Source organism: Mustela nigripes, chromosome 2, assembly GCF_022355385.1.
Source record: "Mustela nigripes isolate SB6536 chromosome 2, MUSNIG.SB6536, whole genome shotgun sequence".
Classification (NCBI taxonomy): domain Eukaryota; kingdom Metazoa; phylum Chordata; class Mammalia; order Carnivora; family Mustelidae; genus Mustela; species Mustela nigripes.
Window position 1 is genome coordinate 174045926 of NC_081558.1, and position 27663 is coordinate 174073588.

General features: G+C 35.5%; 1 protein-coding gene across 2 annotated transcripts in view; it reads right to left on the reverse strand.

Moving 5' to 3' along the window:
- EPHA6 (EPH receptor A6) overlaps positions 1-27663 on the reverse strand; it is an 876957-nt gene that overhangs the window by 211734 nt on the left and 637560 nt on the right. For both annotated transcript variants that reach the window (XM_059392124.1, XM_059392125.1), the window contains one exon: positions 26718-26843. In XM_059392124.1, coding sequence (XP_059248107.1) covers positions 26718-26843 — 126 coding nt within the window. The remainder of the gene's footprint in view (positions 1-26717; positions 26844-27663) is intronic.

Genomic DNA, 27663 nt, shown 5'->3' on the forward strand with positions numbered 1-27663 from the left:
TTTAAATGACACACTGGACCAGATGGACATCATGTATATATTTAGAACATTTCATTCCTAAGAATACACATTCTTCTCTAGAGCATATGGAACATTCTCCAGAATAGATCACATCCTGGGTCACAAATCAAGTCTCAACTGGTACCAAAAGATTGGGAGCATTCCCTGCATATTTTCATACCACATGCTTTAAAACTAGAATTCAACCATAAGAGGAAAGTTGGAAAGAACTCAAATGCATGGAGGCTAAAGAGCATCCTACTAAAGAATGAATGGGTCAACCAGGAAATCAAAGAAGGATTGAAAAACTTTGTGGAATCAAATGAAAATGAAAACACAACTGTTCAAAACTTTTGGGGCCCAGCTAAGGCAGTCTGGAGAGGAAAATATATAGTAATACAAGCCTTTCTCAAGAAATAAGAAAGGTCTCAAGTAGACAACCTAACCCTATACCCAAAAGAGCTGGAGAAACAACAGCAAAGAAAACCTAAATCCAGTAGGAGAAGAGAAGTCATAAAGCCCAGAACAGAAATCAATGAAATAGAAACCAAAAGAATAGCAGAACAAATCAATGAAACTAGGAGGTGGTTCTTTAAAGAATTAATAAGATTGATAAACCCCTCGCCAGACTTATTCAAAAGAAAAGAGAAAGGACCCAAATTAATAAAATCATGAATGAAAGAGGAAAGATCACAACCAACACCAAAGAAATTGAAACAATTATAAGAACATATTATGAGCAACTATACACAGGCAAATTTGACAATCTGGAAGAAATGGATGCATTCCTAGAGACACATAAACCTCCACAACTGAACCAGAAAGAAATAGAAAACCTGAACAGACCCATAACCAATACGGAGATTGAAGCATTCATCAAAACCTCCCTCAAATAAAGAGCCCAAAGTCAAAGACTTTCCAGGGGGAATTCTACCAAACATTTAAAGAAAATTAATACCTATTCTCTTGAAACTATTCCAAAAAATAGAAATGGAAGGAAAACTCTCCAAACTCATTTTATGAGGCCAACATTACCTTGACCCCCAAACCAGACAAAGATTCTGCCAAAAAGTAGAATTACAGACCAATATTCATGAGGAACACGGATGCAAAAATGCTCACCAAAATACTAGCCAATAGGATCCAACAGTACATTAAAAGGATTATTCACCACAACCAAGTGGGATTTATTCCTGGGCTGCAAGGTTGGTTCAACATCCACAAATAAATTAATGTGAAACAATACATTAATAAAAGAAAGAACAAGAACCATATGAACCTCTCACTAGATGCTGAAAAAGCATTTGACAAAGTATAGCATCCTTTCTTGATCAAAACTCTTGATAGTGTAGGCATAGAGGATACATACTTCAATATCATCAAAGCCATCTATGAAAAACCTACAGTGAATATCATTCTCAGTGGAGAAAAACTGAGAGCGTTTCCCCTACGGTCGGGAACACAGCTGGGCTGTCCACTATCACCACTGCTATTCAACATAGTAGTAGAAGTCCTAGCCTCATCAATCAGACAACAAAGTGAAATAAAAGCCATCTGAATCAGCAAAGAAGTCAAACTCTCACTCTTTGCAGAAGATATGATACTTTATGCGGAAAACCCAAAAGACTCCATTCCAAAACTGCTAGGACTCATACAGGAATTCAGGAAAGTGTCAGGATATAAAATTAATGCACAGAAATCAGTTACATTTCTATACACCAGCAGCAAGACAGAAGAAAGAGAAATTAAGTAGTTTATTCCATTTATAATTGCACCCAAAGCCATAAGATACCTTGGAATAAACCTAACCAAAGAAGCAAATAATTTGTATTAGAAAACCGTAAAGTGCCTGTGAAAGAAATTGAGAAAGACACAAAGAAGTAGAAATCATTCCTGCTCATGGCTTAGAAGAACAAATATTGTGAAAATGTCCACGATACCTAAAACAATCTACACATTTTATGCAATCTCGATCAAAATACCATCAATTTTTTTCAAAGAAATGGAACAAATAATTCTAAAACTTATATGGAACCAGGAAAGGCCCTAATAGCTAGAGGAATGTTGAAAAAGAAAGCCAAAGTTGGGGGCATCACAATTCCAGAGTTTAAGATCTATTACAAAGCTATAATCATGAAGATATTATGGTACTGGCACAAAAACAGACACATAGATCAATGGAACAGAATGGAGAGCCCAGAAATGGACCCTCAACTCTATGGTCAACTAATATTTGACAAAGCAAGAAAGAATGTCCGATGGAAAAAAGACCATCTCTTCAACAAATGGTGCTGGGAAAATTGGATAGCCACATGCAAAAGAATGAAACTGGACCATTTCCTTACACCACACACAAACATAGATTCAAAATGGATGAAGGACCTCAATATGAGACAGGAATCCATCAAAATCCTTCAGGAGAACACAGGCAACAACCTCTTTGACCTCAGAAGCAGCAACTTCTTCTTAGAAACATTGTCAAAGGCAAGGGAAGCAAGGGCAAAAATGAACTACTTGTACTTCATCAAGATCAAAAGCTTTTGTTCAACATGACTCAGCATCAGGGAATTACAAATGAAAACCACAGTGAGATACCTCCTCACACCAGTCAGAGTGGCTAAAATTAACAAGCCAGGAAAGGACAGATGCTGGCGAGGCTATAGAGAAAAGGGAACTCTCCTACACTGCTGGTAGGAATGCAAGCTGGTGCAACCACTCTGGAAAACAGCATGGAGGTTCTTCAAAAAGTTGAAAATACAACTACCTTAAAACCCAGCTATCGCACTACTGGGTATTTACCGTAAAGATACAAAGGTAGTGACCCGAAGGGAACGTGCACTCAAATGTTTATAGCAGCAATGTCCACAATAGCCAAACTATGGAAAGAACCTAGATATCCATCAACAGATAAATGGAAAAAGAAGATGTGGTATAACAACCATCATAAAACCCCAAGTCCTGCCACTTGCATGATGTGGATAGAACTAGAGGGTATTATGCCAAGCGAAATCTGTCCATCAGAGAAAGACAATTATCATATGATTTCTTTGATATGAGGAATTTGAGAGGTAGGGCAGGGGGTCATAGGGTAACGAGGGAAAGAAATGAAACAAGATGGGACCAAAGTGGGAGACAAACCATAGGAGGGTCTTAATCTCAGGAAACAAACTGAGTTTTGATGGGGGTGGGAGGAGAGGAATAAGGTGCCTGGGTTATGGTCATTAGGGAGGGGTATGTGCTATTGCTATTGGTGAGTGCTGTGAATTGTGTAAGCCTGATGATTCATAGACCTGTAACCCTGGGGAAATAATACATCATATGTTAATTAAAAAAAAAAAGAATGAAAGAAAATGTAATAAAGTTAATATACCACCAAAAAAAAAAAAAAAGAGAGAGAGAGAGAGAGAATAACATTAGGGCACCTAGGTGGCTCAGTCAGTTAAACATCTACCTTTGGCTCAGGTCATGATCCCAGGGTCCTGGGATGGAGCCCTGCCTCTGGCTCCCTTTCCCTCTGATCCTCCTTCTCACTTGTACTCTTACTTGCTCCTGCTCTCTTTCTCTCAAATGAATAAATAAAAAGTCTTAAAAAAAAAAAAAAGAATAGCATTAGAAATAAAATCTAATTTAAAAAATTCTCTGTGACTGAGAGAAAGTTACTCAATGTCTTCAAGTCATTGTTTCCTTGTCTGGAATCAAATCTCTGTTTCCTTATCTATAAAACATTATCTATGTGTTTTGCAGAATTATGGGGTGTAAATGTACCTGGCATTTCTACTTGTCCACCTGCCCAAGCACCCCCTACACTCCCCCCACCACCCCACATGACCAATTCAACCATCTGCCTATTCCTCCTACCACAATCAGACTGCTGAGCACTCTGCCCTGGATAACAGTGTTACTAGAAACAAATGATTCTTTATTCATCTATATTTTCTTTTCAATATATACACCGTCTATCACAGGTAATGTCTTTCACTGCCACCAACTACTGTCTCTTGGCTGTGAAGTTCCAAATCTAAACATGTAGCTCAGACTTCTTTCTTGAACATTACATTTTTGTAACCACCTGGAAGTTTCCCAGGGGCCATCTCATCATCATCCTCTGTACTAGTCGGTTTGGGCTGCTACAGAAAGTTATCAAAACCAGGGTGGCTTAAACAATGGAAATTTATTTCCTCACAGTTCTGGAAACTGGCAAGTCTAGGAGCATGGTGCCAGCTTATTCAGTTCCTTGTAATAGCTCTTTCCTTGGCTTATAGACAGCCATCTTTGCTCTATGTCTTTACATCGCTGTTCCTTGATGTGGCCAGAGAGCTCTCTGTTCTCTCTCTCTCTCTTCCTCTAAAACCACCAGTGCTATCAGATTAGGACTCCACCCTTGGGACCTTGTTTATCCTTAATTAAAACCAGAAAACCTATTTTCAAATACAGTCAGGTCGGGAGTTAGGGCTTCAACATATGAATTTAGGGAGATGCTATTCAATCAACAGCATCACTTAAAACCCCTTTTCTCATCTTCAACCCTTAATTTGTTTAGTAGCCACAACTGGTTGAATTATGGCTCCCTACTTTCTAATGCACAGAACCTGTGAACATTATACCTTATATAGCAAAAAGGACTTGGTAGATGTATTATGTTAATGATTTAGATGTGATTATTCTGGGTGAGCCAGGTGGGGCCAACATAATCACAAAGGGTCTTTAGAAGAGGGAGGCAGGAGGGATGGTCAGGGAAGGAGATGTGATAATAAAAACAGAGGTGAGAGGATCAGAGAGCTATCTTGATACATGATGCTGGCTTTGAAGATAGAGAAGGGGATACAAGCCAAGGAATATAGGTAAACTTTAGAAGCTGGAAGTCAAAGGAAACAGATAAGTTCCCAGAATGAATCAGTACTGTCAACACCCTGACTTCAACCCAGTGATACTGATTTTAGACTTCTGACAGAAAAATGGTTTTTGTGTTTTTTAAGCCCCTAGTTTGTTATAATGGCTGGTTCTTAGCACAAGGCTTGTCATAGAGCAAGTTCTTAAATCTAAGCTTCTATTTAACCTGGATAAATATCCTCCTTTTAAGTGTAATTTTTTACTCTCTAATGCACCCTTTAACACTCTTCTATTAACATCACTTCTCTCAAACTCTCACAGGGGTTTTGTCTTCATTTCAATCTCCAGTGTCTATCTTAGAAAACACAATGGGTAACTAACGGTCATTGAATTCATGAGTCAACATCCTTACAATAGACACCTTTATCAGTATTTAACTGTCTATGAGAAAATATGCACTAAACATTTTCAAGTTTTATTTGAACAGCAACCATGAGAGAATATCATTTACCCCAGTTTGTGTGAATTCTTGCACTAGCACAAATAAGACATTTTGGAATGCAGTCAGGCAATAAAAGTGATCAGTATTCACAGTGGAGGGCTTGTGTTTAGACAAGCATGACTAAGAGAAGCTAGTGGATTGTCAACTGTAGTGGTCAAAATGTTTTCACAAATGAGAGAAAAAGCATCTTTCCAAATATTCATAGGTAATTATTTTGACTACAACAGCCAGTAAGTGTCCTGAATTATTAAAAATAGTATGTTTTTAATAACAATAGAAGCACAGCTTTAGTTTAGTAAACGTTTATAAATAAAATTATAATATTAGATCACTTTATTTTAAACTAAAGAAAATAGATATAATCACTTACACCTCTGTAAATTAAACCATGATTCAGAACTCTAGACATTTTAATGTGATCTTATTTACTCTCAAGGGATAATAAGAGGCAGATGTTTAATAAAACAATGAACATTTAGAAAGTTTATTTTCATGTTTTCGCTACTGTAAACCTTTCTTTTTTAGGTAAAATTTTATTCAGTCATTTTTCTCTTTCAGAAGACATTCATCATATTTATCATTTTAAAAAGTTTATGCTTTTTTATTTTACTTATTCAAAAGATATTTTCACCCAGTCCTAGACTGCAGAATGTACTATATGTACAATCTAAGAAGGAAAAACTGCTGCTGATTAAACTATGGATGTTATCAAATGTAAGAAGCAACCCAAATTCAATGATATTAAAATGAGAAAATTTACTTGATCAAAAACTTGAAAGAAGAGAAGAAATCCATAGGACAAATAACTGGAATGCAATCTCATTTTGGTGTATATCTTTCTAATCTTATTTCCTAAGCATAAAGTTTAAATTTTCTTTTCATAAAGTTGTAGTCATAATATATAGTATTTTTCTGTGTATACTTAAGAATCATATTCACTGACCATCACAGTACAGTTGACCCTTGAGTAATGTGGGGCTTAGGGGTGCTTACCTCACACAGTCAAAAAGCTATATGCAACTTCTGACTCCCCAAAACTTAGCTACTGACTGAAAACCTAACCAACAACACAAATAGTCGATGAGCATGTATTTTGTATGCTATATGTGTTAGATATCATGCATTAACAATGAAGTATGCTACAGAATATAAAATATTTTAAGAAAATAGTAAGGAAGAGAGAATACATTTATAGTACTGTACTGTAAAAATATATGCTTATAAATAGAGTTGAGCAGTTCAAACTTGTGTTGTTCAAGGCTTTACTATACATGTAGTTTCCATGCTATTACATATCCTATAACTAATTTTAACAAGTCCCTTTTTAAAGAGCTTTGAAGTCCCAATTTTTTCTATTATTTTCTTTTCAATCAGCATTTACCATCAATTTTTTATTATAAGCATTATAGAGCAATATTTTTGCAATTTGAAATTTGTTATAATTTCACTCCATCACATTAGCTGAGCAATAAGCACTTAAAAAATATTTATTTAGGGAGAGAGTGTGGTGAGGGGGGTAGAAGGAGAGAGAGATTCTGAAGCAGACTGCATGCCCAGCACACACTCAGGGCAGAGCCCAATGAAGGGCTTGAGCTCATCACCCTGAGATCATGACCTGAGCTAGAGTGAAGAGTAGGGTGCCAACAGACTAAGCCACCCAGGTGCCGTAGCACTTAAAATATTTTTACTTAAACAAAGTCAAAAGAAGTGAAAATACTTATTCAATGATACATTTAACCAAAGAAAAATGCCCAGCACATATTTCATTAATCCCAAAACACAAATCAACTTTTTTTTCAGCTCCGTTTTGTCTGAGGAATAAAATTTTAATATTCTACGAAAGAGTTTGTGTAAAACTGGATTTATCTGTTTTTTGAATTTATGTTTGGTAAAACATTCTAAACCCTCAGAGTTTGGATCTGAAATTTCCTTTGGAGGGGGGAAGTTGCTAATGACTGATATGGTTTAAGTAATGAATATAGGGCAATGGAGGTTCCTATTCCTCCTATTCCTCATGTGTTTTTGCAATGTATAATTTTATAGAAACTTGTCCCTTTATCTAGTTTTTGCATTTACTGTCATGAAACTTATATTTTCCTACTGCTTCTAAATATTTGTTTTATCAGTAGTGGTTATCATTTTCTATCTGTAATATTGTTTACTTATACCTCATATTTATATCTGTTTTTTTCAGAGCTTAATAATATTGTTAATATTTTTAAGGAAACATTTTTATTTTGTTGCTGTTTTGTTTTTGATTTTATTGTTTTTGTCCTTTACTCTTTCCGTCTTCTACTTTCTTTGTGGTTATTGTATTTCTCTTTTTCTAAATTGCTAAGATGGATGCTTATTTGGCTCATTAATTTTTAGCATTCTTCATTTCTTTTTTTTTTTTTTAAAGATTTTATTTATTTATTTGACAGAGAGAGATAACAAGTAGGCAGAGAGGCAGGCAGAGAGAGAGAGGAGGGAAGCAGGCTCCCCGCTGAGCAGAGAGCCCAATGCGGGACTCGATCCCAGGACCCTGAGATCATGACCTGAGCCGAAGGCAGCGGCTTAACCCACTGAGCCACCCAGGCGCCCTAGCATTCTTCATTTCTAAACCAAGCATTTTAACGGTATATATCTACCTTTGAAGTAGATTAAAAGTGCTTTAGTTGCTCCCCATACATTTGAAGATGCAGTTTTTGTTTTTTTAATTTAAATTCAACTAACCAACACACAGTACATCATTAGTTCAGATGACTCAATGATGATTCATCAGCTGCATATAACAAGCAGTGCTCATCACATCACATACCCTCCTTGATGCCCATCACTCAGTTACCCCATTCCCCACCCACCTCCTTATCATTATTATTTAGTTCTAGAGATTTTCAAATGTGTATTAGAAGAACTCATGAAGTTTTTAAATGTTATTTAATTATACTAAAATAATCTGAAATTTTAAAGGCGCATTCTAAGCTCTTTTATTTATAAAGTTACTTTTCTATTATTTATTTCTAACCTAATTGTATTTTGGTTACAAATATATTTCATAAAACCTGATTTGTTGCAAATTGCTTTGTGGCCTAGTACATAGTCAATTTTCATGAATATTTTGTGTACTTAAAGAGAATGGGATGCTGCAAATTTAGGTTTATTATTCTTCTCTATACTCATCAGACAGAATTTGTTAATTGTATTGCTCACATCCTCTAACCTCACTGATTTTTTTCTTGTTGATCTAGCAATTATTAAAGGAAGTATATTAAAACCTTCTACTACATTGGCAGATTTTTTTCAAGTTCTGATTGTATTACTACTGTTAAGTTTTGCTTTTTTTGTTTGGAATATGTTTCTATACATCTCATTGTTGAGAGATGTAAAAAGTTAAAGTCCAGAATTGTCATCCTTTATAGTGAATGCCACCTTAGAAATTATGAAAATATTGCTTACCATGTGTTAGAATAGGTAAAACTTCAGCTTCAGTCTGGCCATTTTAAAACTAGGAAAAACTTCTGTTTTTTAATATACTTTTGTTTCCTATTATGTGAAAATGATAATAACTAAATGGGTATTAGGCACAATTTTAATTATTTCATATAAATTAGTTCACACCTTACTAAATCATGAAACTTAAAAAAAAAATTTAAAAATACTAGAACCTTCAAACTTCTTTAGATGATCCACTGATAATACTAGAATTAGTTAATTCAGAGATGTCCAGAAAACATCCATACGTTTTGGAATATTAGTGAGAGACAAACACATGCTTCTCCATTACATCCACAAGGACCACTCTTATTGCTGGGATGGTTACTGCTTTCATCCCTTTGTCCTTAAGAATATATATAGTACATGGAATACAGGCCCTGAATGTTCTTATCAATCTGGCATTCTTGAAACATATTTAAGCAGGTCCTTAGATTTTTAATCCATTTAAAATCTATACTTTTGGTATGGTACCTGCAACTCAAAATGTAAGGCTATATTATTTTCAATGTCTCCAAAGTAGTCATGAATATCAGGAGTCACCCAAGATTAGATGGCTCCTCTCATGTTGGAGAGGGAATATAATGGGTTCAACTCTACTACTTAAGCTCTGCAAGAGTATCTGCTAAAGCTACATGAACAACATCTAATCTTATTTATTAGATTAAAAGCTCAAGAAATGACTGATAGCTGCAATATTACCATGTTTCAAGTATTTCCTAAGTTTAACCACGTAGTATTTGGAAAAGATGTTAAGAGGTATTTTTGTTTGTTTGTTTGTTTGTTTACATTAAATTTAGGTCAATGGAAGAAAGAAGTGAAGAGAAATACATTTTTAATACAAAAATATATATCATATAACTCTTTGAAATTGAGATTAATAAACAGTAGAATTTTCAGAAACTTCCAGAAAGCATTTTTTGAAGGCATATAAGACTGCAAGCATAACAAAGAAAGATGCTAAGTATTTTTATTGTTTATTTTTCTTTGTTCTTTTTTTAAATAATGGAAGATCAAATGGTTGCTTAGGATTTTGTTGCATGGAAAACCATGAATGTGACAGTGTTCATGTTAGTGGAAAAAAAGGAAAGTTATATGTCACTTGTCATGGATGCCATGTTTCTTCTGATTAGAAAAGAGCAACAATCAGAAAAACTAAAGACTAAAATATATTCCCTTTGGTCTGCATATACAGAGAAGCCTTTATTTGATGTATTATGTAACTGGCATTTCTATACAGTAGCTACTCTCTTGAGATAAAAACAATTCATCACTTGCTTTTTATTAATTAAACATAAAGACAACATATTCTTTAAATATTTTGAATAACATAGATTATTGATTGATTTTTAATGTTTAAAGTTTATCTAGGAAGATACATAGGAAACAATTCTAATGGTCCCTTACTTCATGTTGTGAAAAACATGGAAGAGGTTTAAGGGTTAAAGATAAGGAAGAAACTCAGAAATAAATACATTAGAAATAAACATATTTATTTTTGAGGTATTTTCAGTGCTTATCTCATGACCATCAAAAATACAGTAGTCTTGGATTCTGGTTAAAGACAGTACTGTATTATATTCTTATCTCCTTTCCATCAGTGAGGCCTCTCTAATAACAGAAAAGGAAAGCACTAGGTATAAACCCTCAAGGACAAAGGACAGAAGAACATGGGACTCCAGTGGATGAGAGGTCCTCCAATTTTTAAAGATAGAAAGTGACCGAGGAGATTTAATGGGTACAGTAGGTCGTAGAAGGGGAGACAATGTTGCTCTGTTGAGAGAATTTCCCATGGTGGAAACATAGATGGACTCTTGGCTTAAATGCACTCCTTACAGCAAAGGGCAGGAGTGAGACATAGGACCCCAAATAGGCAAGGGTACAGCCTGGAAGTCCTTTAAGGAAGAGTTGACCACTATTTCCGGTGAACTATCAGAAGATTATTTTCTTTAAAAAATGATAAATACTCTGAATGAAAATACAAACCACATATTGGCATTTGAGTATCTCCGATAAAATAATCTCCCAACCACCTAAAATGACACCTACTGCAGACATGTTTACATTCTCACACAGAACCATCAAACAGTGCCTTATTTGTGAATATGAATGAAACGCCAGGAATCAAGGGACATGTGAAAAGAGTTTCTAATATGAAAGAGAGGCAAAAATAATAAAACAGAAAAAAGGAAACTAAAAGAAGCAGTGACAATATGTTATAAGATATTTCATCCATCAAGAAACATCTGGATGTTGAAAGAAATAATGAAATAGAGAAATATCTGGAAATTCAATGGTAGAAAAAAAGGCTTAACAGAAGTCTTAGAAGATAGTATAATTGAAGAAGTCTGCTAGAAAATAGAACAAATCTGCCCCTACAGAGGACAAACACAAACACCAAATGAATGAGTTTAATGCTTAAGATGGCAAAAATTCAAACCAGGGGTTCCACAAATGACTAACAGACTAATAGAGCTCAGGTGAGAAAACAAAACAAAATAAAACAAAACAAAACACACAAGAGCACAGTGGGAGGTACAGGCTTCCAGCTATGGAATGAATAAGTCATGGGGATGAAAGGTAAAGCATAGGGAATGTAGTTAATGGTATTGTAATAGCATTGTATACTGACAGACGGTAGCTACACTTGTGATGAGTACAGCATAATACATAAGGTTGTTGAGTCATTATGTTGTAAACCTGAAATTAATATAACACTGTGTTTGACTATGATAATAAAAAAGAAATTCTGATGGAAATCTTTTTAAATGGAATTCACATTTTCCTGCCTTCTCAAATAGGAGAGATGGAACATAATTTATTCTAGGAAAAAAAAAAAAAGAAAAATAATACTAAACATTTTCAAAAAGCTAGCATCTCTGGATTGAGAGAGCCTGTATGTGTGTAGCACATTAATATGTAATTCCAAGGTGGAAACTTCCAGGCATGGAACTGGTCAGCTGCCCTGTTGTCAATTAAAAGATAGCTAAGAGAGCAGTACCTTTAAAATTCAGAGAGAAAATGTTTTAAAATTATAATTCTATGCCCAGACTAATTATTTACTGTGTTTACCTGAAAGACATTTTAAGATATAAAAGAATCCAGAAAATGTAATTCCCCTGCAAACTTTCCCCTATGAATTAGGAAGTCAGTAACAAGGTGAAGCTAGTAAATCAAAAGAAAGAAAGATCAGGGATACAGGAAATAATGGATCCAGCTTAGTTAAGTGACCAGAACAGAGGATGAGACTCAGGCGTCAGTCCAGATAGAGGTAGGAGAGCAGGCTTTATAGGAATGTTGTGGAAGAAACGCTTGTCCTGAATGATACTCAAGTTCACAGCAATCAGAGCAGGGGTTGGCAAGTTTGTGGTCAGGTAATAAACATTTTAGGCTTGTGGAAAATTCTGACTCTGTTGGAGCTACTTAATTCTATAGCGGTAGCCCCAGAAGACCTATAGACAATGAGTAAACAAATGGGTGTGGCCATGTTTCATCAGAACAGGGGATTGGGCCTGCAAACCAGAGTTTGTGAAACCCTGCCCTGTAGAAGCTCAGCTGTGCATTTCCAGCAGCGTTAGGAATAGGATCTAGATCTACTGTGGAGAAGGCTGCATAATTTAAAAGGACCTGCACCATTCAGCAGTCAGGTCAAGAAAGGCTAAACCTTTCTCTCTTCCCACCTTAGCAAAAACTAGAATCTGAGTACCAGGAGCTCCCACAGCAGAAATCTTAGCAGAAAGGGCCAAAAAACATTTACATTAGTGTAGCACTTTGAACATAAGCTGTTTTTATATCTGCATTTTGATTACAGGTTAAAAAAAAAAAGCTTTAAGTATAAAAATTACTTATATTTGTTGGAACAGTATATAAAGACTTAAAAACAATATTTAAAGTTATAAGGGAGAGGTAGGTGTTACAAGGAAGATAAATCTTTGTGATAAGAAGTCAATAGATAATTGTTACAATAAATATGGATATAACCATTAGAATTCAAAAAACCCCACAATAATCCATTAAAAAGTATTGTCATGAATGCACAGGACTTGAAACTGGATAGGCATGAAGGGAAGGGGTGGTACATTTGTGATTTTCATTACAAGTTCTTCTGTTTTAATTTTTTTAGATATGGGCAAGTCACTTGGGTTTTAAAAATTAAAATTGTTGACCACTGCTTTTGTGGCAAGTACTGTTAAGTTTCATGGAACAAAGCAACAGGTGTTATTGTGTAATATGTACTAAATGTACTATGGACATTTGTTCCATTAATCAGCAAGTGAGTCTTAATAGATTAATGCATCAAATGTAAAGACAACAAACCACATTTATTCTTTTTCATATTTAATATTTAAAAAATAAAATATAACTCTTTTCCTTTACCTCTTCATTTTTCTATCCTTAGCCAGGTATTAGCTTCTGCAATGCCTGGGCCCACTACCCAACAAGGAGCTGAGCAATGCATTCTGGACTTTGTTTACAACTTTGTCAAACAAGACATTCTGCCTGCTTTGAGAAGAACTTCATTTTTTCCTCTTCTCTCACTAACCTGGTCATGGGTATTTAGAAAATGAGCATTGTATTTTAAGAGTTGCTTCCCATCAGGTAGGGTTCTACACTGTAATTAATCTCTTTATAATGTTCTGGTTATTTCTTATCTTCATAGGAAGTATAGATAATGGGGTAAAGAAATGTTATTTAATATGGTAAGAGCATAGCGACTTTCACATTTTTGTAGAAGTCATTTTCATAATGTCTAAACACAATCTCATACTTAGAACTGAAAATTCTAAAATAGAGCGTTCTGATTATATTCGCAAACAAAAAAACAAACAAAACAACATCAAAAGAGCCCAGACTCATTCTTGGCTAGAAAATTACTGGAACCTTCTACATATATTTCAACATCTGAAATTTGGTAAATCTTCTAAATATCCCTGTGTTTGTTCCTGTGTTCTTATCTTAGACATTCTGGTCAGAAAACTGAGACTAACTCTGTGTGCCTTGTTCTCAGGAGTCCTTGCATTCTTACTGGTTACTCTCTTGACAATCACGGCTTATTGAAATTCTTCCTCCACAGGACATCTGAGGGGTGGTCTTAATTGTAAATCTGATTGTGTAACTCTAACATTCTTTGCTTGTTTTTCAATCTCTGCAGGATGAAGTCATCTCTTGGGTCAGCCTTCCTTGATCCTCCAATTTAGCTTGTATGCCTTTCCTCCGAGAGGCTGATATGTCCTTATCATACCTCCATCACAACACTTAACCCTGGGAATGTATAAGGTGAATTACTATCTCATTCCCCTCACTCCGATCCTATAACAGGCTATAGCCCTTCTGAGGATGAAAGTCATTTATGGATGAATAAATACTTTCATCATTTTGTACATTAGAAATTCTCTACCCATTCACTAAGGTTATGTAGCACCTACAACATGCCAAGTATTATTTAAAGGGCTAAGGGAATAGCAGCAAATAAGAGACAGAAGAAGACATATGATAGGAAAAACAAAATGAATATATGGCACTTGGTGATAATTGCTATAGAGAAAAAGCAGGGTAAGGGGGAAAGAGTGTGGGAGGAAGGCTGCTACTTCATAAACATCCTTACAGGTCTGTCTGATTAAAATGACACTGTACCGGAAGCTGGAAGAAGTAGGGGAATGAGGAAAGAGCCATGGTTTTACTAGAGCTAGTGCTTTGGAGTCAGAAGAAACATAAGTACATAGGCCTTGAGATGGGCATACATCACCCATGTTTGAGGATGAACAAGGAATTCACTGTTTCCAAAGGGCCTTGAGTGAGGGAGTGGTTGTGGGAGATGAAGTTGGAGAGGTAGCTAGTAGATGAACCGGCTTCTACTCTAAATGAATCAAGTAACGGTTGGAAGTTGGTGAGCTAAAAGTGACACAATCTGATTTACATACGTATATGTTCCATGGCATGTATGGAGAACACAGTACAGAGGGACAAAGGTGGGAGGAGGGAGGCCAGGAGCGATGTTGGTGGGTTGGGGGAGGGTTGTAGCTGTGAAGTGGTAAACATGATGGGCTCTGGGATATATTTTGAAGGCAGAGCTGACAGTGTTAGCTGAGGATAGATAAAGCATATATGAACACATGAACCATTCTTCCAATGAGGGAAATTTGTGATGTCACCCTAAAGAATAGTCTCATGATAACAGTGAGTATCCACATTAACACTGGCCCTGGTAAGCCAGGGGTTTTCAGTGGATCAGTGCACATGGGGTTAGACAGTGATGGCAGTGACAGTTCATACTGCCATTACAGGTCACCAGAACAGAGAGCAACGGTAGCACAGTCCTCATATCATGGAGTTGAGAAGTGACTACTGACACACAGATAGACAGATGGCTGGGATAAAAGCAGGGAACACAGCTAAGTTCACTGAAGATATGCAGAGATTGTGGTAATGAATGCAATTTAAGGAAGAGCTATTGCACAAGTGTCAGAAGATGCTATCCTTCTGGAAAAAGTATAGATTCACAAACACAAAAGATTCTTTATAATAAAGTTAATAAGAACATGGGCTCTGAAATCAGACTACTCTGGAGCTGAATTTGATATTATTATTATTATATTAGCTGGGTCACTGTGACCATGTAATTCAATTTCTATAAGGTCTTAGCCTCCTTGTCTGTAAAATGGACATATGTGACTCATGATTCTCAGCAGTGTGAGGACTTAGAGAGATGATAAATACATGTAAAGCTCGCTTCAATCATGTCAGCAGTTAGTAAACTCTCGCCTACTATTAATATCAAAGAGAGACTATATTTCCTGATCAGATGTAGCAAGAAGGGGAACCACAGGAAAGATTCTGGCAGAGTATCGAATGTGTCCCTTTCAACAAAGAACTGCGATGGCCAACACATAAAGCCCACTGCTGCCAGCTCTAAACAGTCCTTACATAGCTCACGTTCTCATCCTGTGAGTATATTGACTTCACCAGGAGAGCAGTACAGGAGAGGTTACACAGATCGTAAATACCAGCCTTGTTGCTGTTTCCATCTTTCAAAAGGTCAATGAATTGTGATTTGGACCTACTTCTGAATAAAGACATATGAAATGTAAGGGCTGGAAACTTGGGAAAACTGACCATTTTCTTGTAAACTTTTTACAAAAGATTTATTTTTTATTTCAGTGAGAGAGAGAGCAAGCAGGGGAGGGGTAGAGGTAGAGAGACAAACTCAAACACACTTCTCACTGAGCAACCTAGAGCCTGAGTGGGGTTCAATCTCATAAACCTGATCTCATGACGTGAGCAGAAATCATGAGTTGGATGCTTAACCATATGTACTACCGATGTGCCCCCAAACTGACTATTTTCATTTTATGAAACCTAAAAGAATAAGAAAAAAGCCCAAGCCAGAACTGTAGACACTGCAATTACACTTCATTAAACTTCAGGGTACAGTTTAAAAAAACTGTACATGGAATGGGTTGGATTCCAGAATCAGAGATTTTATAAAAAGGGAGGGTTAGGTGTCCATAGAATACAGAATTCCAATCATGCAAACACAGTTATCCTAACAAAGAAGAAAATTGAAGAGTGTATTAAAAAACTTGCCACAAAGGGAGTTCTGAGCTCAGTCATGAAAAAGACACATAGCTTACCTGCAAAGCAGAACAAATTCAGATGATATGGGAAAGGACCCTAATTATGCAGGCTGACCTCACTGAGATGAAAAAAGACCTGGAGAGTTTAGGAAAATCCACCTATACAAACAAGATAAGGTTTGATAGGAATATTTATTAAATGGGAATATGAGGAAAATATATGTCAGTTTGGATGGACAGAGAATATATATAATTTATATAGATATATAGTATAGGTATATAAATAAAAAATAGCCTTGCACTCACCATCCTAAAATCAGTTGGACACATATAAAAACAAGTCTGGCACAAGAGCAGCTCATCGGAGAAAGACCATTGGGGTCAAGCTGGCAACAAGCACTTCCTGTGCCAATAGTGATGGCAGCTGTTCAAAAAGCAAAATGCAAACTCAGGCTGCATTAATTGAGGCACAGCAGGAAAGGTACTAGCCCTGTGTTTTCTGCATTCATTAAAAAAAAATGAGTATTGGGTTCAATTCTAAAAAGACTTAGAGAAAATCTCTAGTTCCCCAGAGAAGGCTTTCTGAATGATGAAGTATCTGGAAATCACATCAGATGGAAATGGTTGAAAGGTTTGGACAAACTGAGACTGGAAAAGAAAGATTTATGAGGTTCACACATTATCTTCAAACATCTGAAGGGTCATGGAGTAGAGGAGAAGGAGTGGAGTTACTTTGAATAAATTCAGTTTTGCAGAAATTGTATCAGGGGGTAGTGCTCTAAGAATATACACAGTGTTATAAGGAAGCACATTTTTACTTACAGAGATTCTTGATTTATTAGAACTGTTCTCAAGGGAGTGTGCTGTCTGGTGGGGCAGTAAACACTTTCACTGGTCATGTTTTGATAAAGGTTTGATGGTCAGTTAAAATCAACTTTGTTTCATCTGCTTCTCAAGGCAGGATGAAGCAAAGGCATTTTGTTTTCATTATTTGCCTAATAAAAGTAAAAATTCCTCTTATCTTTAATCATTTTAAACTTTATAGGTCATTAAAACTAAAAAGTCACTAAATCAAAAAGGTCATTGTAATTAAAAGCCAAGAAGCAGGCCTAGAGTTATATATATGTCAAGAAAAAGCAAAAGCCTAGGCTTTTAAGAGAAATTAGATATAGTAAAGAGTCAGTGACATCTAACTCTAAAATCTCTTGAAAGTTTCCAAAATTCCTCTTTATAATCTTCTTACCTCCTCTTCTACCACTTTTCTTTCCCTGTCTATGCCGTGGTTCCCTCATCTTGGCATTTCTTATCTCTCAAAGGCCATCTTCCTAATGCAATCTAATTGCTAAGTCTGCAGTGATCTCTAGGTTCTTTGAATTTCAAAAGTGACTTATACTTATGTTTTGTTCACTTATGATGCTTCTTCTTTCTACTTCCTTTCTATATCTCTAGTCTACCTTATGTATTATACTTTCTTTCATGTCTTTTTTTTTTTTTTTTTTTTTTTTTTTTAGACAGAGAGAGAGAATGGGTTGGGGAGGGGAAGAGGGAAAGTGAGAGAAAAATTCTTCAGCAGGCTCTACACCTAGCATGGAACCTAATGGAGCCCAATCTCATGACCCTGAGTTCATGACTTGAGCTGAAATCAAGAGTCAGATGATTAGCCAGTTGAGCCACCCAGGTGCTCCTCCTTCATGTCCTTCTTGGGCCAGAGCTCCTTTGCTATTCATTTCTGTAAATCTCATGGTACCTAACCCAAGTTGTATTATTACCTAGTAGTCACTAAATAAGGAAAACACGGATATCATTCATTAGTAATGCAAAGCAAAAATGGTCATAGAGAGAAAATAGGAAATAAACTCATAACCTGTTATCCATCCCAGGCTTCACAAATGATGATTCGTTTTTTTTCAAGTAATCATCTCTATAGTAGATTGTAAAACACAACTATAAATTCTTCCTGACTTTGTATGCATGTCTTTTGTGATGTGACTTTGCTCTTCCTCTCATCAAGAGGTAGAATCTATTTTTCTACCTTGTTATATCGACGGGTCTTGTGACTTGCTTTGACCAATATTAAGTATTAGCATTATGTTGTAGGAGTTCAGGGTCAAGGCCTAAAGGGACTTTACAACTCTTTTTCTTATCTGCTTAGGACACTTGCCTTGAGACTGTCGCCCTAGCCTGTCCGGGAGGGAGAAGCCATATGGAACCAGATCCCCCTAGACCAACCATCTAATAGCGACTCTGTCCAGTTGAACTGTCATTCATAAGAGTGATCCCAGGTGAGACCAGAAGACAACCCCCATCTCTAGCAGACCCGATACCAAAATGCTATCACAGAGATTATGAGTAAATGAAATGACGATTATTTGAACCATTTAGTTTTGTGAAGGATTGTCACATAGCAAAAGATAACTTGGACAGGCTACAAAGACAGAAGTCATTAGTTAAACACATAGACTGAGAATATAAATATCACTATGCGAACAATGAACTAATTATCTCATGCTAAATGAACTACAGTATGAAATAAGCAAGTCATATAATAAGATTTATGATCTTAATTCACATCTCATTATTCACCAATGTAGTATGCTATCTTGCCAGCAGACTCTCTTACTGGCTTTAAGGAAATTAGCTAGCCTGTTGGAGAGACCCACATAGCTGTTCTCTAACCAACAGGCAGTGAGGAATTAAGGCCTTTGGTGCAACAATTCTCAAGGAACTGTATCCTGGAAGCAGTCATATAAATAAGCTTGCAAGTATATTTTTGCCCATCTGAACATCACATGAGACCTTCACATGTAACCCTAGCTGACACCCTCACAGCAACCTTGTGAGTTGTCCTATAGGAACTAAGCTGTGTCTGAATTCCTGACCCATAGGAACTTAAAGATAATAAATGTTATTGTTTTAGGTTTTAGGGTGATTTGTTATGTAGCGAGAGATAAATAATGAAATATAAGGAACAAAAATTGTTGATGATGTATAGGTTTTCTTGTGGCCCTTTGCGTTAAAAGAATGTATCATTTTTTTTTCCTTTCTATAAAAGATGCACCCAAAGTTCCTCTATCTCTTTGGAGTACTTTTTTGAAAAGAAGATGTCAAGTTTTCTTCATTTTGCCAAATATTTTATCAATATTTATCAACGTGGAAAATTACTAAGTTCTTTGTAAGTAATAAAAAAATTCTTCAAAATTACCTCATCTGTTACACAAACAATAGAAAGTAAAATTACAATGTAATCTTTTCCTTAAGATTCTATTTTTCATCATGCAAATGCAAAGGCCTATAATAAGTTCTAAGAGTTTGGTTTATCAAGTCAGTTATTAACATGAAGTATTGCAACTACTATAATTCACAAGTGTTCTCTATAAGTTTGTTCTTCCTCCTTACTTTTACTTTATATATATTATGTGTTTGATCTTATATCATATTTATTGTGCTGTGCTTTAACTTACCCTCCATATTAGCATTTTTGCTGATTACCGGATAGACATAGTCATTTAAAGGAGTTACTTAGAAATTATTCTATATTCTTCTAGTCATTCACTTAATTACTCATTTATTTATTTATTTACAACCATTTCCCAAATTACTACTAACATGAGGCATCTTGCATGAGTAGGAAATGCATGTGCAAGATAGCAAATGTACATTAAATGGCTCCCCAAATAAAATATGGAGTGTTGAAATACAAGTAAATAAAATTAATTAAAGTCTATGAAATTGATATATATTCCTATCTTTAATAAATCAACCTATTAATTTTTTAGATGTTGCAGGAATAAATTGATAAGACTAGTTTACAATAGTTTTACATTAAGATATTGAAATAAATTTTCTTTTGTTGAAGTCATTTCATCATATGATTATTAAGCTTAAAGTAAAAATAAACACATAAACACACATATAATATAACTTCATGAGATACAGGGGGGATACTATGGGTTTGGCAATAGAGTTCTGTATGGGCAGATGTTTATATCAAAAATATTTTAAGAGTATAGAGTGCCATTACTCTTAGCCATTTCAACTGAATACAGAAACTATTTTTAACCCAATAGTCATGTTTCTGCCCCTTTACTGAGTGTCTATTGTATGACAGAGCCTCAGTATGTGTCATCTTTAAGTTTTACATTAATCCTACAAGATAGCTATTATTATTATTATTATTATTATTATTAATCCATTTTATAGGTGAACAGACCAAATTTCTGAGAAATTACTAAATTGCCGAAGGTTTTGGAGTGAATTAATAGTAAAATTGATTCAAGCCTGGGTCTGTTTGGCTCTTGTCTGTTTCTTTTATTCATATTATAATATCCAGGGAGAATGGATAAAGCCCATCTTTCATTACATCATTTGATTTAGAATGCTATGAAATTCTTAAGTAAAAGGCAACAAAAGTCTTGCCAGAATCTTGTTAATCTTATTTTCAGTCTAATTGGTTGGGCAAAGGGGTTTCTAGGAATGGAAAAGAAAATTAATCTGACCTCTACCATAAATCTTTGCAATGGATGGACAAGAACAACACTTTCATTTGAGAAGATCATCTCATCAAATACAGAAAAAAAAAAAAAAAACCCAAACAGGCCATAAACTCAAGCTTCTTCTCATAAAAAGTGAATTGTGAAACCGCATTTGGAACACTTTCTACACTCCTCTTGTAACGTTGTGAAAAATACAATATAGTTGCAGAAGAGGAACAAAAATCATACAGGGGTTGAGAGAATTCCTTTAAACTAACTAAAAAAAAAGAATAGATTTTAGAAAGGCTAGGTGGGGGATGGCAGCCGTGAATTAGAAGGGGCCCGGAAAGTAAGCACTCTGCCTTGCACATTAGCAAGTCCAACCAGGACCTCAAAGGAAATGGCAATAACAGAACCAAATATTAGGCTGAATAAATCACTGGTTTGTCATTCACTTTTTATATCCTTTTTGTTGTCCTTTTGACTTTCTTTTACCTGCAGATGATTGCTGAGAAACCAACAGTTAAAACTTCCTGAACTATTCTAGAAAGAAAAATGGTGACACTAAGCCAAGAAAAGAGAAGGCTGATAGTAGAGGCAATAATGAGTTCTGTACAGATAAAGAAACAGAATATGAATGACGGGGAGATACTATGCATTTCCGCTGAGCCTAGGGAAAGAGGGAAGGTCAAATATAAGAGGGTGCCCTATAGGCTTAGAGACACAAGAATGATTTTTTCAATGGAATAATGTTTCAAAATTACAGATATTCAGCAAGACAAGTTTTTCTTATAATGGTTTATGTTCAGTACTGCCCTGAAAAAGGGAGAGCCTTTTGATGACCTTTTCCAGCCCATGATTAAAATTCAATTTACCAGTTTTCTCATTATTACTCAAGATATGTGTAAAATAATGATTCTGTCCTAATCTGGCTTGGTTTTTTAGCCTGGGAATTTCTGTTTTACAGTTCTCTGGCCACAGTATTTCATTTTATGATGCAAAAAGTCAAAGAAGATAGATGATCTTGATAGTCTCCTACACAACAGAGCTGCTCACTTCATTTAAATGGAAATGTGCATTTTCATGGAAATTCAGGCCTGTATTGATGAACAAAGATAAGCTGCCACTTAAATAGGATAGTGATACACACACACACACACACACACACACACAAAGTGCCCTAGAAAACTCATTTAAGAAAAAAAAGTAAAATTTACAGTGAAACATAGGGAATTTTAAGTATGCATATAGATATGTATGTATGTGTGTGTGTGTGTGTGTGTGTGTATTCAGCCTAGATATTGAATAAGTTTTCTAAGGATTTGTCACATAATATTTGGGTAGTTATAAAGTTGAGAATCCCAGGACAAAGGTTGTAGAAGGCAGGTTGATTACATGTTTTTGTAAGCATAGTGACTTACTATGAAAAAAAAATTAGCACCATGCCTTTTATAAGTAGATATTAGCCATCTAACAAACATTTCTCAGTGAACATGTTAAAAAACGTTAAAGATTAAAACATTTCCCATTTTTTTTTCTTTCTTAAAACTTTGATGTAGCTATTTTGGGTTTTTTTTTTTTTTAAACAACTAATTTTTTAACAACTAATTTAAGAAATATTTAATGATTATATACTATGTCTCCCAATTAGAAGCCTGGAAAGCATTCTTTTAAAAAAAAAAACCAAACAGATGCTATTTATTGCTATTTATTGCACCAACATGAGATTTGCTAATTTTTCTCTGAAACAGTTAATTTGAATTACATTGATAAGTCAGTTGCTCAAAGATGTTTTACTTATTCTGAATAATCTAATAATCTAATATTCTGAATAACTAATGAGTTAAATTAGGGCTTTTAATATTCTAGGAAGACATACCTTTATTTAAGAAGGTGAAGGCAAATTTTAGAAATGTAAATACAAGCAATAAAAGGCATTTGACAATATTGGCATTAGAAGGACATTTGTTCTTTAGAGCAAAACGCAAGGAAAATAATTCTAATAGGACCCATTGGCTGGCAGCATGTAACAGCCTTGCACAAAACAGTGTCTCTCCACCCCCACTGTAAAAACGTTTAATGATCTGCTTCTTTACTTATTTGAAGCATTATTTCTTTGGCCTCAGAAATAATTTTGGGGGTCCGTCAAAGTTGGGTTTAAACTCCAGGGCTTCCTTCTACTATGTAGTCTTATTATGTTGAGCAAGTCACTTACTCTTTCTTCACCTCATTCTATATTTATGAATGAGAATAATACTTCCTACTTCATGGAATTAGTTTGACAGTTTTATAAGGAAATATGTATAAAGCACTTAACCCAGGACCAGGCCTTGAGTAGGTGCTGAATAAGTGTTAATCATCATCATCATCATCATCATCATCATCATCATCATCATCACTGTCATCAGAATTAAAGAATCTCCAAAGGGAAGTAGTTAGGGTAAGCATTATTGTTACCAAGGGTTAAAATTCAATTTTTACAAAGGAGGTATCAATTTATATTAAGGCTTCAATGATAAAACACACTAAAGGAGACAGGTCAAGATGATTTGTTGCATCCCTTGTGCTGAATGCCAGGTGTTATACATGTATATCTCAATTAAGTCTGGCAACAACCCCAGAAGTTAGGTAGTGTATGCCCATTCTACAGATGAGGAAATTGAAGCCCAGAATTTGGCCCAAATCATGCAGCTGTTAAATTGCAGAATCACTACTGAACTGGATTTTGTTTCAAGCTCAGTTTCAACTTAACTTCTAAATTCAAGTCAACTTTGGGAACTATTCAAATTGGAACACTCGCACTTATCTAGACCTAATCTGAATTAAGAGCATGAGCCTGTAGGGAGCATAGGCTTTACCACCCTCATCTTTTTTTCTATTTCATCCACAATCTAATCCCACTAAAGGAACCGCAGAAGTCAGAGGCCTACCAACTCTAGCTGTTGCCTACCCACAGTCTGACTCTGTAGGCTCTTCTTTGCATAGAGTTGGAACATTTCACTACTCTGGACAGAGCCCAGAAAAGCATTTAAAAATTTTTTCACCAAAAGCCACATATGTTTTACTGATTTTTCCTCAGTAATGAACTGTAAATTCCTCTTACACAAAGATATCCTTTGTGTGGATTACACAAAGGTATCCTCTCTATGGCTACTCTCTATGTGCAGTGCTTTAATGAGGCCTAAATATCTTTCTCCTGACAATTGCTAAGACCTGGTATCTTGCCTCTCCCATCTCACCCACTCCAACACACCTCTGTCCTGTGTCTACACTGCCACTTAAGTAATTTAATTTACATTTCCAAGGGGAATACCTAATGCACACAGATGATGAGAAAGTAAGAGTCTGAGAAGAAACAATTAAATAGGTGGGGAAAAACTAAAGTATATGAGACCATCTAAGGAAAGTATTACAGTAAAATATTGGGCAAGTAACCAGTTACATAATTATGTCATAGATGTTAACATAATTCTATTAATTTTTCTTTAGTTTGACCAAACAGTGCTTTTTTCACTCTGCTGCTGTGAGAAATGTCCACACATTCACTAGTTTTTTCCACATACAAATAGAGTTTGAGGAATATGACATAAAGGGGTTAATTAACAAAGTCCTACTAGCCAGGAATGCAAAGAGGAATGTTATGCTAAAACTTTGTCTCATAAAGCATTTTTATGATTTTTCTGAAGATGGACAGCATATTGCTTGAAAGTTGAAATAATCAAAGGTGAATAAATATAAAAAGGAGATATTGATGTATAGGATTGATTATATGGTTTAGATATTCTGTCTTTGCCAAATGAGAGGTATCCCAATAGAACATGTTAGAGGTTAGACAGGATAGGGGGAATATGATAGTAAAAGAGTCTTTTTAACAGTTAGTTTACTTTGGTAATATGTTTACTTTTTTAGGGCAAAATGTACATGTTGGCTGAAGAAAATCTAAAAACTAAAAATGAAAATAATTTATTTGTTAACACTTAGATATTTGAATTTATTTCTCAACACTATGATTTCAGACACTGACATTTAATTTGTGCACAAAGGGCTATAATGGAAAATGCTTCTACTGAATCTACATGAGGAGAGAACACTGAAGTACAAAAGGACATACCACTTTTTCTTGAGGACCAGAAGATGAAGGCCAAGTGCAGGGTGTAGTGGGATTATTTGGCTTCCTCTCTCCTCTATTTCTCTGCTGTCTTAAGTAAATGAATCCCCAAACTAAATGAATATAATGCAATTACTCTTTCAATTATAGCTTTAATGCCCATTGATGTGTTTTATGTTCAACAGAAGATAATAGAGAATCTGGTTTCATTCCAGGTTCTTCATCTTTCTGATAAGATAGCCTCTTCAGAAGTGAGCATTAGGATTAAGTGTATAGGCCCCTTGTGTCAGCTTTCAAAGGAAGATCTGGCCTTGCAGGAGATGAGATGATTCACTGTGCATAGGGAATAAAGTGATATAAGGAAGGGCTCTCTCCAAGTGTCTCTGGAATTTTTGTGCAGGGCTAGATTTCTGTGTATTCAGGGGACAGATTCCATTTAACACAAACAGTCATACAGAGTCTTGAGTTTAGATGGACCCTGTCATTTGCTCTGATGTCACTGTCTTGAAATTCTTAGTGACTTTTTAACAAGAGACTTGACATTTTCATTTTGCATTGGTCCCTGCAGACTGTGCAACGGGCCCTCTGATGAAGAAAACCTTTAGAAAGAGACAAAGGATAATCATCCGCTTTCTTTGGGCTTTGTGAAGACACGATACCTAGTTGGAATGGCCGTACTTTGGTATGTTCTGTTGTCTCCAAAGATTCCGCAGATAACCAGTATCTAGGGGAGACCAGTTCCCCTCTTCAGGATCCAGTCTCCCTTCTCTCCTTACACTTCTCTCTTTACTTCTTTGCTGCATGCATGGCTGCCCAGTCATAGATTATATTTCAAAACTCTCTCTCTTTGTGCCCAGGTAATTGCATTTGGACAATTGAGATGTGAAGACATATTTGCAATTGCCATGTTATTACCTTAAAGACAAAGCCTCCCCACCCCACCCCCCAAAAAAAATGACTGAACTCTTTCCTTCTCCTTCTAATAGGCTTGCTTTGGCCATTCAGAGGAGAATGATAGACTAAAGGAAACCAGAGCAAAGAGTGAAAGAACTTTGTCCTTTCAAGACTTCCTGAATAATAGCTCCTCTGCTAACATGGACTATACATCTAAGGTCAAAGATTTGAAAGAGGACTAAATATTCTGGGGTCTCTGTTACAATAGCTTAGTCTCTATCCTAAGTAATGTACAGCGTGAACTTCTGGGAGCCAATTCACAACAAATTTGTGTTTATCCAGAACAGCTGTATAAAATAGTGTTCTATTTGAACATTCTACATAAGGAAAATCACTAATTAGCATTGAAATGACATAAAACATTATATTGAAGCTAATTTTATCCTCAATGATTTTCAGAACACTTCTGGATCTTGCAGCACCTCAAGGTCCTCAATATAAATACTAATTATAGTATATGTCTATAGACGTTGGGACCTGAGTAAATCCATAGTAACTTATGAAAAACTCCTGAAGTTGCATCTCAAAACAAATTTCCGCATCACTTTGGTTTCATTGTAAGTTATCTCCATATTGAAAGACTACAGGAATTAAAAAAAAAATTGTGAATTCTCTCATTGCTTAGAAAATGAATTTACATGTTTATAATACTTAAAAAAATAACATATATAAGATAATTTTACTTTTCAGTTCTTTAAAGTTTTCAATGATTAAAACTACCAAGATTTAAAATATTATGTTGATAAACCAGCCACAAAATCTTCAAGGAATCTTATCTTCAAAAATACAGACTTTGTGTTTACCTGCCCCAATGACTCTCTCAATGCGAATTCTTGAGGGATCAATCTCCTTTGCAAATTCATGAACTGCTAGGGATGGGTCTTCATATGTATCTGGATCTATGTAAGTTTTAATTCCTGGGAAGCGCACTGCAACAAAATAAAAGATTGATTTAGTTTAAAATATTTTAGCGATTACACATATTGTATATGTTTAAAACAAGGATTGACATACTAAAGTAGTCATTCTTGTTAATTATTTAAATTCACTTCTCTTCTCCTCACCCCCCATTAAGTCTTGAGTACTTAAAATTAAAAATTTATTTACCTGTTAATGTAAAACAACCTGGTAGTATAACAGAGAAGTGAGATGATAGATTCCAGAAAATATATTTATTATATCTCTGTAAAATATTTAATCAGCTCACTTATTCAATAACAACTCATACATTGCATACCTGATCTAGCTCTGGACATGGGGGAGAAAGAAAAGAATCCCCCCCCCCCCAAACAAGCAAACCTGTTAGTGTCCCTCTTGGACCTTTTGTACTAGCACTAAGCACTGGGTTTTCCAAACTCGTTCCTCAGTCCAGAAACTCTCAGGCAATGAAGAATAGACCCTATGGCACAGCAATGGACGATGACAATGGAGCCCCTCTTGTTCCTGGGCTTGCTTCCATAAGTTACATGATCCTGGAAAGAATTCACCCCTCCACCCCTGCCTATCCTGGAGTTAAGGGTGGGGATCTAAAGTCCAAATCTGGTCACTGGCAGTGTAGCCCCTACTCTCTTTGAAAGGTATGCAGTGCTCACAGTCCACTGGAAGTTAGGATGATGAATAGGGATGCCTGGAAATCTTAAATATGTGATGATATATTCATTCACAATTTCTTCTAATATCTAAAGAAGTCAGACTGCTTGTGAATACTCCTTGGTTTTGCTAATTGGTTTCAGTTTTCCAGGTTAGATT